The sequence below is a fragment of the Dama dama genome, chromosome 32 (assembly GCF_033118175.1).
Source record: "Dama dama isolate Ldn47 chromosome 32, ASM3311817v1, whole genome shotgun sequence".
Lineage (NCBI taxonomy): Eukaryota > Metazoa > Chordata > Mammalia > Artiodactyla > Cervidae > Dama > Dama dama.
The window spans coordinates 26,299,396-26,316,557 of NC_083712.1; the positions used below are offsets into that span (position 1 = coordinate 26,299,396).

Sequence of the window (17,162 nt, forward strand, 5' to 3'; positions counted from 1 at the left end):
TCCTATCTTTATCTCAGTTTTCTGGTGAGGTCACTGTTCTTGTCTGTGTAATTTGAATAGCTATCTCAATTCTTTTACTTCGCTTAGTATGGCTAGAGCTGAAATCCAAAATTTATTCCAAGATATATAATAACGATTTAAAAATACAGTACAAACTGTAAATTATTTTATTAACACATATATTCCATACTTTATCTTAGTGAAAGAGTTTTTCTCTTTAGCAAGCATTATTAATATTCACTTTATAAACAGGCAGGAGGATCATAGATTTTACAAATCTATTTTACAAATCTACAAATAACTCTGCCCAACTCCACCTCTGCTTTTAGGAAGTCTTAGCTGTTTATGTGCATGCGTGCTAAGTCACTTCAGTCCTGTGTGACTCTGTCCAATGCTATGGACTGCAACCTGCCAGACTCCTCTGTCCATGGGATTCTCCAGGCAAGAATACTGGAGTGGGTTGCCATTTCCTCCTCCAGGGGATCTCCCCAACCCAGGGATTGAACCCGAGTCTCTTACATCTCCTGCACTGGCAGGCAGGTTCTTTACCAGTAGCACCACCTTGGAAGCCCTTAGCCAAACAACAACAAACAATAAAACATTAGTATGGCCACTGCAGAGCAGACCACTGCTTTAAAGGAAGAGCAACTTTTTCAAGAGTGTAGAGTAGAAACAAATTGAAGTTCTACAAGAATGTTTTACCTCCCACCTCCACAAACAGATGAGAGTCCCAAAGACATCTACACAAGCAGCTTCCAATGCACTGAGTTCCAAAAGGTAACCTTTAAGACAGTGGGGTGGAACTTGGCCGTGTTGCCATAGAAAGTCTGTTGAATACTATTTCGATTCTAAGGCCCATTCTGAAAGTCCTAAAGTACAGCTGTACACTATCATGACAGAGCTCCAGTGAAGTAAGTCTGCCCATCTTAGGATGTTGCAACATCTCTCTCTCCACTGCAATGAAACTCCCCACCTCCCCACCATCGCAAGCAGCACTGCAGTGAGGGACCCTTTGTGGGTCCAGCTCCCCAGACTTGCTCAGGGGCTATACTCGGCCAAGGGCTACATGGAAGCCTTTTGGCAGATCCCAGTAATTAGTTAGTTCCCTGCTTCCTTTTGAGCGGCTGCTAATTTGTTCTGGTGAGGATTTCCCTCTCGCTACTTTCCTACCATGGAAAAGAATGGTTTCATAATTTCTCTTCTGTGCTCCAGCCTCTGAAGAAAATAGTAAGCTATCTAAGAGGTTTTCCAAGGGATTTTTATTGGCTTGTTACAAAGGAAAAACAGAAAATGAAATGGCTATTTATGTTATTTTCCCCTTCTCTTTTTGCTAAGCAAGTAGAGGTAAATATTGAGTTGCACATAAAGGCTAAAGGAAGACCTTGTTACTAGGAGGAGTAAACTAATGTTAATCTCTGTCTTGGAGAAAATCAGAAAAGGCATTTTGCCACAGACATAGATACAGGATACATGGGTAAAAAGAGAAAAATTCCAGAAGGAGAGAGTAGTTAAGATGAGTAGCTAATGATGCTGCCAGACCAGCACCAACATGGGACCAGGTAGTTAAGAAAGACTGGAAAACAAATACCAAGAACACACTTATCAGCCCTTGGTCAAAGACAAGGGAAGGCAATGGGAGAATGGGCTAAGACTGGAATACAAGGCAGCAACGAATGGAAGAGAAAAAAAAAAAAATAATGTAATTCCTTTAAAGAGAAGGAAGGGAAGTTTCATGGTAAAGAGCTGCCTGTGGCTGGGTGGCTGATATGACAGGGTCTGGGCGTGTACAACAGCCCAGGCTTGCCTGTCACTCACTCTGTGGAAAATATACATTTCAAACCTCCAGAATATGAGTAAACAATTATAATCATCTTCATGTGTGTGTGCTCAGTCACTCAGTCATGGCTGACTCTCTTGAGACCCCATGGACTGTAACCCACTAGGTTCCTCTGTCCATGAGATTTTTCAGGCAAGAATACCACAGTGAGTTGCCATTTCCTTCTCCGGGGGAATCTTCCCACCCAGGGATCAAACCTGTGTCTCCTGCATTGGCAGATGGATTCTTTATTACTGAGCCACCTCAGAAGCCCTATAATCATCTTTATACACTGAATAAATTTATATTTTTGTAGTGTAAAAATAATTCAAAATAAAGTACATGAGTATAATATACTTTATTAAAGTAAAAGCATAATACTTTTATACTCTTTTTTCAACAATGTGCTGTGCTTAGTCACTCAGTCGTGTCTGACTCTTTGCGACCCCATGAACTGTAGCCTGCCAGGCTCCTCTGTCCATGGGGATTCTCTAGGCAAGAATACTAGAGTGGGTTGCCACGCCCTCCTGCAGAGGATCTTCCCAACCCAGGGATCAGACCCAAGTCTCTTGCATTGCAGGTGGATTCTTTACTGTTTGGGCCACCAGGGAAGCCGTTTTTCTACAACAGTTATTCTAAATAATACAAAAACATAAAAAATATAAGTAAGCAATATATGTATTGATAAAATGTAACCAATAACATACATACCACCAAAAACTCCTTTTTATCCACCATCTCATTACCATCTGTGTCAAACATGTTGAAAGCTATTCTAAAACCTGCATGTGGCTCTGCCAGACAAAAAAACAGGAAAGTATTTGTGAAATGGAAAAATGTTTTCAAAGTTTAAAATCCACATTAGTTGTAAACAATTCATATTCTGTGCAGAAATACTTTAACCAAGAAATTAAAAGCAACATGTTACTATTAGTTAAATATAATCAAAACTATAGGTAAGTATATATACTTCTGCTTCATATATTAGCACACTTAGTAACACAGTTGATAATATACTTGAAATCTACTTGTGTGATACTTGCTGCATATCATTGACAGTAAAATCTGATTACCTTCCTTCCAAAAATAAATATTTCTTTCTTATCCAAAGTCTGTCAGTTTGTTTGAAAGGAAAATATCATCTCAGTACATTTGAAATATTTTTAATATGTCAGCTAGTTAGAGCAGAAGAAAAAAAAAATACAACACAATGGACCAGCCTAAAATCCTGGGGAAATTATAACTGAAAAAACCTACAAAAAAAAAAAAAAGTCAGGTATGAGAGATTACATACTTGGGGTTGAACTTCCAGAGGCTTCAAATACAGAAACATAAAATAAAAAGGATTTGAATAATTAATTCCTTATTTCCCCCCAATATAAGGAAAAACTGCTTTTCTGAGAAAGACTTTCATACACTATGAATTGCTGTAATTGTATGAAACTTTAAGATTCAATACCTCTTCTCTTTTCGCTTCTAAAGCAGAAAGAAGAATGCTTGGACAGAAGAAAACTTGAACACATCCTTCAAAGCGGATCAGTGTACATGCTTTTTTCAAAACATTTGACCTCTTTTGAGATGACTGGCAAAAAGTTTAAAAAGGGGCCTCCCGCAGGTACACTTGCCACTACGTGTTTTGAAATTGTGAACCCAGCAAAAGTGAAGCACATAGACTTTCTTTCTTAACCAGTAATAGCTGTCTCTGAAAATCATGGAAATGAAAGCCTTTTATGCAAGCTCATGTTTTGCATGTATGTATTTTAGGAATCTAGACTTACTTTCATTCTCACTCACTTGAGGAAGAAATAAAAAGTTACACCATCTCTGATGACCAAGTTTTAAGCCTTAAAAAGATCTTGAAGATACACACAGAAAGAAGTCCTCACAAGTATTGTTCGGAAGGGAAAACAAAGTCAAAGTAATAAAGGGGGGAACTATGGACAGCTAACATGGATTACCTAGCTCACTTCCTGTGCGCTTAGTGGTTCAGTCGTGCCCCACTCTTTTCGACCCCGTGGACTATAACTCGCCAGGCTCCTCTGCCCATGGGGATTCTCCAGGCGCTCAAATATCCTAACTTTTCTGTAGCAAGCAAAAATCACTATATGGGATTTTTTCTAACATGCTAAAACCAATCCTGTCGAAACTCAACATGTGGTTTTCCTCACCAGTTTTGTTTTACTCATACCTACCACTCTGCTGGTTCAGAGACTTACAGCTTCTAATTTTGCATCCAAAGTTGTTCTAGCTAACAAGATAACTTTTGAACAAGTCTCTGAGACACTCCTTGACACCTACTCCTCTAATTCCACGGTGGCATTCATCCTTGACCAGACTCGAACCATCAGAAAGGCTTTCCAGTCTGGAACGTCCTCAGGCAGTACTAATACTAACTGCACAATACTTACTTTTCTTCAGTCATTTTAAATGATTTTGAGCCAGAAGAAAAAAAGGGGGGAAAAAAAAGGCAGTAATTTTTGAAACACACGTGTGCGCATACGTACACACACATTTCCCAAACTTCCTGTGACAGAACTCCAACATAACATCATCCATCACTAAATTCAGAATAAAACAGTGGTTGTGTTATCTTCCAATCATAGAAGTACAGGAATTTTAAGACTGGTTTCTAATGATGTAGTTTTATTGATGTTCTTTTTTCCCATAAATATCCATAAACATCTCCATAAATGTCCATAATTGGAAATCCCACTAGTCACTTTCTTGCATTCATTTGCCAGTTATTTTTTGAGAGGCTACCATGTGCCTGACACTGTTCTTGATACAGAAATGACCAAAAAAGATAAAATCTTTGCTACTGTGGACCCACACAGACAAAAACATGTAAACCAATAAACAAATACTTTCAAATAGTTTCCGTGCTATGAAGAAAATACAACACTGGACAGGGAGAAAAAGGGAGAGATGGAAGAGGGAGCTATATTAAGGAGGGTGGTTAAGTAGCGCTTCCCTAAGCTTTCATGTTTCAAAGAAAACCTGAATTATTTTTATTATCCGGAGGAACAGAAAGTATAAATGAGACTTCAGGGATTTAAAATGTCAGATAGATGGTTGGAGCACAGTGAACTACAGGGTGTAAGTTCCCCCATTAAATGTAATGAAATTTAACTGAACACTTTAGTAAACTCTTCATATATTTCAAAAGAATTGCTGTATATGAAAAGAAGAGAATAATGAAGCTGTTGGACGATGTATGATGTGTCTCCTGATAGACTCAGTAGTTAAAAGACGCATTCTTTCACATTAGTCTTGCAGAAAATGTGATTTGAATGAGTGTAGCAGAAAATTTACAAATTATTACCTGTCCTTACCTTTAGGCTCCCACATAGATTAAACCATAAGGATTGATGTAGGATATTAAATTCTTAATTTATGAGTATTTTATTACTATACCATAAGCCGTAATCATATTTATGGTTTTGACACTTGATAGTACTATGCTTAGCATTTTCCACTGGCATTTAGACATGAATTTTGCAAGACAGCATGGATAGAACTAAACTGATTTTCAAAGTAACAGAATCTAAAAAAAGATTTATTCCCCAAGGTTATGCTTGAGAAAAGAAAACTGCATCCAGAAATAGATTTAAGGAGTACACTTACTTGTTAAAATACATAAAAGAAAAAGATACTCTGTGTAAGAAATCACACCTAGAAGAAAAATAGTATTAGTTACACTATATATAAAATATTTCTTTCATATTTATCAAGTAAAATATTATTCTTATAATAGCAGTAAGTAATAGTTACAAAAAAATTCAGACTTTAAAGAAGATGCTAAATATTGTTTTAAATGAGATCAAACTATTAGCATAAGATCAGAGCAAAAGAAGAAATAAATTTTACTTTGTTTCATATGCCCTCTTAGAAACAAAATTCACATTAATGCTTCCAGATATACTGACACAAAAGCAAAATTAATAATGTTTATATATAGCTGTAAATTTTAAATGTGTTACTAGAGCTTTGAATATATGAAGCTAATTAAAGATGAGAAGGTTGAAAATGGTTAACTCTGTGAAGTGCTTAATGACTTCTTAGAAATCCTTGAATAAAACATTTAGATATTCTTGCTTAGAGATTTGACTGCTGTATTGCATTCAAAAAATACAACTCTATAGTTACTACTTTTCTGCCTTTAAGTTATCATTCATTTTTCTTGACACATTTCATGCTTCTATTAAGTCTAAGAAATTTTAATTTTAATTAAATGGCTTAAACTTATGGCATATTGCATCCTGAGTTCTCTGTAATCTCATAATAAACTTTAAAAGGAGTTTGTTTAAAGTAAAGAAAAATATATATTCTGTTACTCAAATTCTTGCTTTTGAATGATAACACCCAAAACTAGAATTAATGCCTTAATCTATTTTCCAAGCAGATCCTGAGAATATTAAAATCAGGAATAAGCCAATAATACTTATCCAGATACTAGACAGTCCTCATGTTTGGTAAAACAGTATAAAATTCTTAAATGATCAGATCGTGAACCTTAAAACTCCACTTTACCTGATGTTCTTTGAGGCTATCCTCTTTGTTACAGAACAAAGAGAAGAGGAGGCATGTCAGGCGGTCTGTCAGAAGAGGTGAAGGGACAGAGCTAGGAGGCCTGAAAGCATTCCCGTCTTTTGTTTATACTAGAATATTGTGACCTATGGACATAGTTCTGGTTGATTGCCATGAATGTTATGGGAGAAAGATTCTGGAATGGTCAATGTGTATAAAGATACAATACCTAGCTTCCATAGGGATCCCTCAAAAAAAAAAAAAAGAAAAAAAGAATTGGAAGTGGGCTCTGTATCTCCACAATCCAGTCTCACTGACTGTTGTTCCAACTGATGTGGTGAATACACAAGAGATGCCGGTTAGTGAAAAGAAGTTTAATATCTGCTGTACATCTTTTACTTGGTAATCAACTTGAGTCCCCTCAGTGAAGGATTACTTAACAGTAGGTGTCCTGATCATGAGTACTGCAGTAGACACTTGGAAGTACGGAGTTTTTGGGGTGTTTTGAGTTTTTGGTTCTTGAGGTGGTGTCATCCACAGCAGAGAAAAACAAAGTGAAAACTCATGATAAAATTTAATAAAAATGGTCAAGGAGAAGAGAAAATACTACTAAACATGAACTGTAGATTCATAATGATTTTAATTACAAAAATGGAGAATCATTAGACTAACCTTTCAATTTGTTTTAAGGTCACCCAGAGTCAAAAATAAAACAACAGTAAATGCTAAGCATATAGTAAACTTGTAATCTTTAGAAAAAGAGGATAAGAAAGATACCAACTAGGTTTCCTTTGAAAGTCAATTTAAAAAAATTCTTAGGGAAGTTCCTTTAAAAGCACCACACTGTTTAGTTCCTATATCCTGAACATTACAGCTGCCTATTATAACTAAGTCTGTGTAAGTCATGTTTTCATAAATGTCACATACCAATTAAATTTTTGTAAAACTGTCTAACATTTTCTTGCTGGGTTGTATTTTAAGCTGATAGAATTCTTTTGTAAGTTAGTCTTCAACAGCTCTAAAAACTTAGCTTTAAGATTCCTCTTCCACCTAATCTCTTTATTAAAAAACAAGACTGTAACTCTCTACTTTACCTACCCAATGGTTCTAAAACTTGGGTACATGGATTACCTTGATAGTCCCATCACTATGACATAGATCTGCACTGTTCTACAGGGTAGCCACTGACCACATACGGCTGCTTAAATTTAGAAATAATTAAAAGTAAATAAAATTAAAAACTCAATTCTCAGATGCAGTAGCCCCATTTCAGGTTCTTCATAGCCACAAGTGACTCCAGGCTATGGACACTAGGTATATGGACATTCCGGCCATTCCACTGTGGACAGTTCTATTCAATAGCATTGAATACCTCATCTTCCCTGAGAAAAATATACAAATCTGCATACAATTTAAGAAAGATTCAGTTCAGTTCAGTCACTCAGTCATGTCCGACTCTTTGCGACCCCATGAATTGCAGCACGCCAGGCCTCCCTGTCCATCACCAACTCCCGGAGTTTACTCAAACTCATGCCCATCGAGTCGGTAATGCCATCCAGCCATCTCATCCTCTGTCATCCCCTTCTCCTCCTGCCCCCAATCCCTCCCAGCATCAGGGTCTTTTCCAATGAGTCAATACTTCGCATGAGATGGCAAAAGTACTGGAGTTTCAGCTTCAGCATCAGTCCTTCCAATGAACACCCAGGGCTGATCTCGTTTAGGATGGACTGGTTGGATCTCCTTGCAGTCCAAGAGACTCGCAAGAGTCTTCTCCGACACCATAGTTCATAACCATCAATTCTTCGGCACTCAGCTTTCCTCACAGTCCAACTCTCACATCCATACATGACCACTGGAAAACCATAGCCTTGACCAGACGGACCTTTGTTGGCAAAGTAATGTCTCTGCTTTTTAATATGCTGTCTAGGTTGGTCATAACTTTCCTTCCAAGGAGTAAGTGTCTTTTAATTTCATGGCTGCAGTCACCATATGCAGTTATTTTGGAGCCCAAAAACATAAAGTCTGACACTGCTTCCACTGTCTCCCCATCTATTTCCCATGAGGTGATGGGACCAGATGCCATGATCTTAGTTTTCTGAATGTTGAGCTTTAAGCCAACTTTTTCACTCTCCTCTTTCACTTTCATCAAGAGGCTTTTTAGTTCCTCTTCACTTTCTGCCATAAGGGTGGTGTCATCTGCATATCAGAGGTTATTGATATTTCTCCCAGCAATCTTGATTCCAGCTTGTGCTTCTTCCAGCCCAGCGTTTCTCATGATGTACTCTGCATATAAGTTAAAAAAGCAGGGTGACAATATACAGCCTTGACGTACTCTTTTCCTATTTGGAACCAGTCTGTGGTTCCATGTTCAGTTCTAACTGTTGCTTCCTGACCTGCATACAGGTTTCTCAAGAGGCAGGTCAGGTGGTCTGGTATGCCCATCTCTTTCAGAATTTTCCACAGTTTATTGTGATCCACACAGTTGAAGTCTTTGGCATAGTCAATAAAGCAGAAATAGATGTTTTTCTGGAATTCTCTTGTTTTTTAGATGATCCAGCAGATGTTGGCAATTTGATCTCTGGTTCCTCTGCCTTTTCTAAAACCAGCTTGAACATCACGGTTCACGTATTGCTGAAGCCTGGCTTGGAGAATTTTGAGCATTACTTTACTAGCATGTGAGATGAGTGCAATTGTGCAGTAGTTTGAGCATTCTTTGGCATTGCCTTTCTTAGGGATTGGAATGAAAACTGACCTCTTCCAGTCCTGTGGCCACTGCTGAGTTTTCCAAATTTCCTGGCATATTGAGTGCAGCACTTTCACAGCATCATCTTTCAGGATTTGAAATAGCTCAACTGGAATTCCATCAAACCCACTAGCTTTGTTTGTAGTGATGCTTCCTAAGGCCCATTTGACTTCACAGTTCAGAATGTCTGGCTCTAGATGAGTGATCACACCATTGTGATTATCTGGGTCGTGAAGATCTTTTTTGTACAGTTCTTCTGTGTATTCTTGCCACCTCTTCTTAATATCTTCTGCTTCTGTTAGGTCCATACCATTTCTGTCCTTTATCGAACCCATCTTTGCCTGAAATGTTCCCTTGGTATCTCTAATTTTCTTGAAGAGATCTCTAGTTTTTCCCATTCTGTTGTTTTCCTCTATTTCTTTGCATTGATTGCTGAGGAAGGCATTCTCCTCCTGGCTATTCTTTGGAACTCTGCATTCAAATGGGAATATCTTTCCTTTTCTCCTTTGCTTTTCGCTTCTCTTCTTTTCACAGCTATTTGTAAGGCCTCCTCAGACAACCATTTTGCCTTTTTGCATTTCTTTTCCATGGGGATGGTCTTGATCCCTGTCCCCTGTACAATGTCAAGGTACAATGTCATGAACCTCCATCCATAGTTATCAGGCTCTCTATCAGATCTAGTCCCTTAAATCTATTTCTCACTTCCACTGTATAGTCATAAGGGATTTGATTTAGGTCATACCTGAATGGTCTAGTGGTTTTCCCTACTTTCTTCAGTTTAAGTCTGAATTTGGCAATAAGGAGATCATGATTTGAGCCACAGTCAGCTCCTGGTCTTGTTTTTGCTGACTGTATAGAGCTTCTCCATCTTTGGCTGCAAAGAATATAATCAATCTGATTTCGGTGTCAACCATCTGGTGATGTTCATGTGTAGAGTCTTCTCTTGTGTTGCTGGAAGAGGGTGTTTGCTGTGACCAGTGCGTTCTCTTGGCAAAACTCTATTAGCCTTTGCCCTGCTTCATTCCGTACTCCAATGCCAAATTTGCCTGTTACTCTAGGTGTATTCTTGACTTCCTACTTTTGCATTCCAGTCCCCTGTAATGAAAAGGACATCTGTTTTGGGTGTTAGTTCTAAAAGGTCTTGTATGTCTTCATAGAACCGTTCAACTTCAGCTCCTTCAGCATTACTGATTGGGGCATAGGCCTGGATTACCGTGATATTGAATGGTTTGCCTTGGAAAAGAACAGAGAGCATTCTGTCGTTTTTGAGATTGCATTCAAGTACTGCATTTCGGACTCTTTTGTTGACCATGATGGCTGCTCCATTTCTTCTAAGGGATTCCTGCCCACAGTAGTAGATATACGGTCATCTGAGTTAAATTCACCCATTCCAGTCCATTTTAGTTCGCTGATTCCTAGATTATGACTTGCCTAAACCTATAGCTTCCAAATTTAAGCCTCCCTTTAACTAAAAAGAATTTCCTTCTTCCATCCATTTATCTTTCTTAGTTTATATTTGATCCAATTTTATTTTCCCATGAGAGGTATTAAGGAAATACTTTTTACATTTACCAATTTACCCCATTCTTCTGAGCTTTGAACTTTCTTGATCCTATCATTCCACTCTAAAATTTGAATGGCAATCTTAACACAACTTCCAGAAAAAAATTTCTAAGAACTTTAGATATCATAGCCCAGACTTCACAAAGATATATAAACCCTAGTTATGAAAAGCCTACAATTAAAGATAAGGTGTCTCCTCCATCCAGAGTCCATGAGATCTAGGTATAAGCAATCTGAATTTCTAATTCTACTTAGATAAACATATATGAATTATAACTATTCTTTTAAAGTATTTATCTTCATGTTAAATATATTATTTTCAAACCAATATTGGTTAAAAGTGATAAAAAAGAAAAAGGTAAGTTTATACAATTGCTTTATATTTTTATTTTGTATATTCTTATATTTGAATATAAAAATATATATTTCTAAGAAACATTCCTTTCTAAGATTAAAGAGATTACATTGATCAGTTGCTACTATAAATATTTATAAAAAGTTCACTGTAAAAGAAAATTGCAGTGGGAGGAGCCAAGATGGCGGAGGAGTAGGACGGGGAGACCACTTTCTCTCCTACAAATTCATCAAAAGAATAACTGAACGCAGAGCAAACTTCGCAAAACAACTTCTGATCGCTAGCTGAGGTCATCAGGCACCCAGAAAAGCAGCCCATTGTCTTCGAAAGGAGGTAGGACAAAATATAAAAGATAAAAAGTGAGACAAAAGAGCTAAGGACGGAGATCCGTCCCGGGAGCTCTTAGGCGGCATTGCTTGGGGTAGGGTCCGGGCCTGAGTGCCCTGAGGACAATCGGAGGGAGCTTCTGTGAGTTGCCAACTTGAACTGTGGGAGACCAAAGGAGAGAGAGTAAATTAGCCGGCCCGAACACACTGCCGGCCGTTCGCAGAACAAAGAGACCGAGAGGGTCCAGAGAGGAGCTCGCAGGCTGCGGACCGGCCCAGCCCCGCTGGAGGCAGGAGGCAGGGGGGAGGGGAAGGTCGCGGCGAGACACAGGGCGCAGGCACCCGACCGGCGCGGGCGGGGACTGGGGCTGGGGACGCGGAGGGCAGAAGGCGCGCGCACCCGACTGGCGCCAGCGGAAACTGAGTCTGGGTCCGTGGAGGGGAGGGGGCGCGCCACACCTGGGGAGAGTGCGCCCACCAAGCCCCTGGCTGCCTGGACCGCTCTGACGGGGAAGGCACTGAGAGCAGGCTCAGCTTTTCCCTCCGCGCTTTTGTGGAACACCCGAGGGCTGGAACCTCGCGCAGCGCGGGGCGCGCTCCATATAGAACAGCCGGGAGCCTGAGCGGCGCAGAGGAGAGAGCAGCGTCAGCCCCGCCCGGCAGCCCCAGCCCATCCCCGCGGCGCAAACCCCTCCCCGCAGAGCGACGGAACTAGCTACCTGAATAAGAGTCCACCTCCGCCCGCCTGTGTCAGGGCGGAAATGAGGCTCTGAAGAGACCGGCAAACAGAAGCCAAATAAAGGGAACCGCTTCAGAAGGGACTGGTGCAACAGATTAAAATCCCTCTAGGAAACATTGACTACACCGGAGGAGCCTGTAGATATCGAGAAGCGTAAGCTGGAACGAGGAGCTATCTGAAACTGAGCCGAACCCACACTGACCGCAACAGCTCCAGAGAAACTCCTAGATATAATTTTACTTTTTTCTCTTTTTTTAATTTTTTTTCTTTTTTTCTTTTTTCTTTTTCATTTTTTCTCTTTTATTTTCCTTTAAAATCCCCTATTACTCCCCCATTACTCCTTAACTTTCATTTCCATAGACTTTTACGATTTTTTAATTAGGGGAAAAAAAAAATTTTTTTTTCCTTTTTTTTTTTTCTTTCTTTTTTTTTTCTTTTTTTTCTTTCCTTTTTCTCTTCTATTTTCTATTTTTCTTTTTCTCTTATTTCTTTTAAAGTCCTCTAGTACTCCTCTACTACTCCTTAATTTTCATTTTCAATACACTATAACCTTACAAAAAAAAAAAAAAAAAGAAGAGAAGCCCTATTTTTAAACCGAAGATTATTCTCTCCCAATCTTGACTCTCTGTTTTCTACCTCAGAACACCTCTATTTCCTCCTTTCCCCTTCTCTTCCCAATCCAATTCTGTGAATCTTTGTAGGTGACTGGGCTACGGAGAACACTCTGGGAACAGACAGCTGTGTAGATCTGTCTCTCTCCTCTTGAGTCCCCCTTTTTCTCCTCCTGTTCATCTCTATCTCCCTCCTCCCTTCTCCTCTTCTTCATGTGACTCTGTGAACCTCTCTGGGTGTCCCTAATGGGGGAGAATCTTTTAGCCATTAACCTAGAAGTTTTCTTATCAGGGCTGCATAGTTGGAGAAGTCCTGAGACTACAGGAAGAATAAAACTGAAATCCAGAGGCAGGAGACTTAAGCCCAAAACCTGAGAACACCAGAAAACTCCTGACTACAAGGAACTTTAAGTGATAAGTGACTGGCCAAAAGCCTCCATACCTACACTGAAACCAACCACCACACAAGAGCCAATAAGTTTTAGAGCAAGACATACCACGCAAATTCTCCAGCAACGCAGGAACATAGCCCTGAACATCAACATACAGGCTGCCCAAGGTCACACCTAACACATAGACCCATCTCAAAACTCATTACTGGGCACTCCATTGCTCTCCAAAGAGTAGAAATCAAGTTCCACGCACCAGAACACTGATGCAAGCTTCCCTAACCAGGAAACCTTGACAAGCCAATCGTCTAACCCCATCCACTGGGTTAATCCTCCACAACAAAAAGGAACCACAGACCTCCAGAATACAGAAAGCCCACTCCAGATACAGCAATCTAAACAAGATGAAAAGGCAAAGAAATACCCAACAGGTAAAGGAACATGAAAAATGCCCACCAAGTCAAACAAAAGAGGAGGAGATAGGGAATCTACCTGAAAAAGAATTTAGAATAATGATAATAAAAATGATCCAAAATCTTGAAAACAAAATGGAGTTACAGATAAATAGCCTGGAAACAAAGATTGAAAAGATTCAAGAACTGTTTAATAAAGACCTAGAAGAAATAAAAAAGAGTCAATTACAAATGAATAATGCAATGAATGAGATCAAAAACACTTTGGAGGGAACCAAGAGTAGAATAACGGAGGCAGAAGATAGGATAAGTGAGGTAGAAGATAAAATGGTGGAAATAAATGAAGCAGAGAGGAAAAAAGAAAAAAGGATCAAAAGAAATGAGGACAACCTCAGGGACCTCTGGGACACTGTGAAATGCCCCAACATTCGAATCATAGGAGTTCCAGAAGAAGAAGACAAAAAGAAGGGCCATGAGAAAATACTCGAGGAGATAATAGCTGAAAACTTCCCTAAAATGGGGAAGGAAATAGCCACCCAAATCCAAGAAACCCAGAGAGTCCCAAACAGGATAAACCCAAGGCGAAACACCCCAAGACACATATTAATCAAATTAACAAAGATCAAACACAAAGAACAAATATTAAAAGCAGCAAGGGAAAAACAACAAATAACACACAAAGGGATTCCCATAAGGATAACAGCTGATCTATCAATAGAAACCCTCCAGGCCAGAAGGGAATGGCAGGACGTACTGAAAGTAATGAAAGAGAATAACCTACAACCTAGATTACTGTATCCAGCAAGGATCTCATTCAGATATGAAGGAGAATTCAAAAGCTTTACAGATAAGCAAAAGCTGAGAGAATTCAGCACCACCAAACCAGCTCTTCAACAAATGCTAAAGGATCTTCTCTAGACAGGAAATGCAGAAAGGTTTTATAAATGTGAACCCAAAACAACAAAGTAAATGGCAACAGGACCACACCTATCAATAATTACCCTAAATGTAAATGGGTTGAATGCCCCAACCAAAAGACAAAGATTGGCTGAATGGATACAAAAACAAGACCCCTATATATGCTGTCTACAAGAGACCCACCTCAAAACAAGAGACACATACAGACTAAAAGTGAAGGGCTGGAAAAAAATATTTCATGCAAACGGAGACCAAAAGAAAGCAGGAGTCGCAATACTCATATCAGATAAAATAGACTTTCAAATAAAGGAAGTGAAAAGAGACAAAGAAGGACACTACATAATGATCAAAGGATCAATCAAAAAAGAAGATATAACAATTATAAATATATATGCACCCAACATAGGAGCACCGCAATATGTACGGCAAACGCTAACAAGTATGAAAGAGGAAATTAATAGTAACACAATAATAGTGGGAGACTTTAATACCCCACTCACAACTATGGATAGATCAACTAAACAGAAAATTAACAAGGAAACACAAACCTTAAATGACGCAATGGACCAGCTAGACCTAATTGATATCTATAGGACATTTCACCCCAAAACAATCAACTTCACCTTTTTCTCAAGTGCACACGGAACATTCTCCAGAATAGATCACATCCTGGGCCATAAATCTGGTCTTGGAAAATTCAAAAAAATTGAAATCATTCCAGTCATCTTTTCTGACCACAGTGCAGTAAGATTAGATCTCAATTACAGGGAAAAAATTGTTAAAACTTCAAACATATGGAGGCTAAATAACACGCTTCTGAATAACCAACAAATCATAGAAGAAATCAAAAAAGAAATCAAAATATGTATAGAAATGAATGAAAATGAAAACACAACAACCCAAAACCTATGGGACACTGTAAAAGCAGTGCTAAGGGGAAGGTTCATAGCATTACAGGCTTACATCAAGAAACAGGAAAAAAACCAATTAAATAACCTAACTCTACACCTAAAGCAATTAGAGAAGGAAGAAATGAAGAACCCCAGAGTTAGCAGAAGGAAAGAAATCTTAAAAATCAGGGCAGAAATAAATGCAAAAGAAACTAAAGAGACCATAGCAAAAATCAACAAAGCTAAAAGCTGGTTTTTTGAAAAAATAAACAAAATTGACAAACCATTAGCAAGACTCATTAAGAAACAAAGAGAGAAAAACCAAATTAACAAAATTAGAAATGAAAATGGAGAGATCACAACAGACAACACTGAAATACAAAGGATCATAAGAGACTACTACCAGCAGCTCTATGCCAATAAAATGGACAACTTGGATGAAATGGACAAATTCTTAGAAAAGTATAACTTTCCAAAACTGAACCAGGAAGAAATAGAAGATCTTAACAGACCCATCACAAGCAAGGAAATCGAAACTGTCATCAAAAATCTTCCAGCAAACAAAAGCCCAGGACCAGATGGCTTCACAGCTGAATTCTACCAAAAATTTAGAGAAGAGCTAACACCTATCTTACTCAAACTCTTCCAGAAAATTGCAGAAGAAGGTAAGCTTCCAAACTCATTCTATGAGGCCACCATCACCCTAACTCCAAAACCAGACAAAGATGCCACAAAAAAAGAAAACTACAGGCCAATATCACTGATGAACATAGATGCAAAAATCCTTAACAAAATTCTAGCAAACAGAATCCAACAACACATTAAAAAAATCATACACCATGACCAAGTGGGCTTTATCCCAGGAATGCAAGGATTCTTTAATATCCGCAAATCAATCAATGTAATACACCACATTAACAAATTGAAAGATAAAAACCATATGATTATCTCAATAGATGCAGAGAAAGCCTTTGACAAAATTCAACACTCATTTATGATTAAAACTCTCCAAAAAGCAGGAATAGAAGGAACATACCTCAACATAATAAAAGCTATATATGACAAACCCACAGCAAGCATCACCCTCAATGGTGAAAAATTGAAGGCATTTCCCCTGAAATCAGGAACAAGACAAGGGTGCCCACTCTCACCACTACTATTCAACATAGTGTTGGAAGTGCTGGCCACAGCAATCAGAGCAGAAAAAGAAGTAAAAGGAATCCAGATAGGAAAAGAAGAAGTAAAACTCTCACTGTTTGCAGATGACATGATCCTCTACATAGAAAACCCTAAAGATTCTACCAGAAAATTACTAGAGCTAATCAATGAATATAGTAAAGTTGCAGGATATAAAATTAACACACAGAAATCCCTTGCATTCCTATATACTAACAATGAAAAAACAGACAGAGAAATTAAGGAAACAATACCATTCACCATTGCAACAAAAAGAATAAAATACTTAGGAGTATATCTACCTAAAGAAACAAAGGACCTATACATAGAAAACTATAAAACACTGATGAAAGAAATCAAAGAGGACACAAACAGATGGAGAAACATACCGTGTTCATGGATTGGAAGAATTAATATTGTCAAAATGGCTATTCTACCCAAAGCAGTCTATAGATTCAATGCAATCCCTATCAAGCTACCAACGGTATTTTTCACAGAACTAGACCAAAGAATTTCACAATTTGTATGGAAATACAAAAAACCTCGAATAGCCAAAGTAATCTTGAGAAAGAAGAATGGAACTGGAGGAATCAACCTGCCTGACTTCAGACTCTACTACAAAGCCACAGTCATCAAGACAGTATGGTACTGGCACAAAGACAGAAATATAGATCAATGGAACAGAATAGAAAGCCC

At 38.6% G+C, this 17,162-nt stretch overlaps 1 protein-coding gene across 3 annotated transcripts in view; it reads right to left on the minus strand.

Annotated features, from left to right (window-relative positions):
* The window catches only part of MICU3 (mitochondrial calcium uptake family member 3), an 83,749-nt gene that overhangs the window by 31,345 nt on the left and 35,242 nt on the right, over nucleotides 1-17,162 (minus strand). For 2 of the 3 annotated variants that reach the window (XM_061134946.1, XM_061134944.1), the window contains exons 5-6: nucleotides 5,441-5,488; nucleotides 2,528-2,610 (exon numbers count right to left, since the gene is read on the minus strand). In XM_061134946.1, coding sequence (XP_060990929.1) covers nucleotides 2,528-2,610; nucleotides 5,441-5,488 — 131 coding nt within the window. The remainder of the gene's footprint in view (nucleotides 1-2,527; nucleotides 2,611-5,440; nucleotides 5,489-17,162) is intronic. The other variant, XM_061134947.1, reaches the window with a different exon arrangement.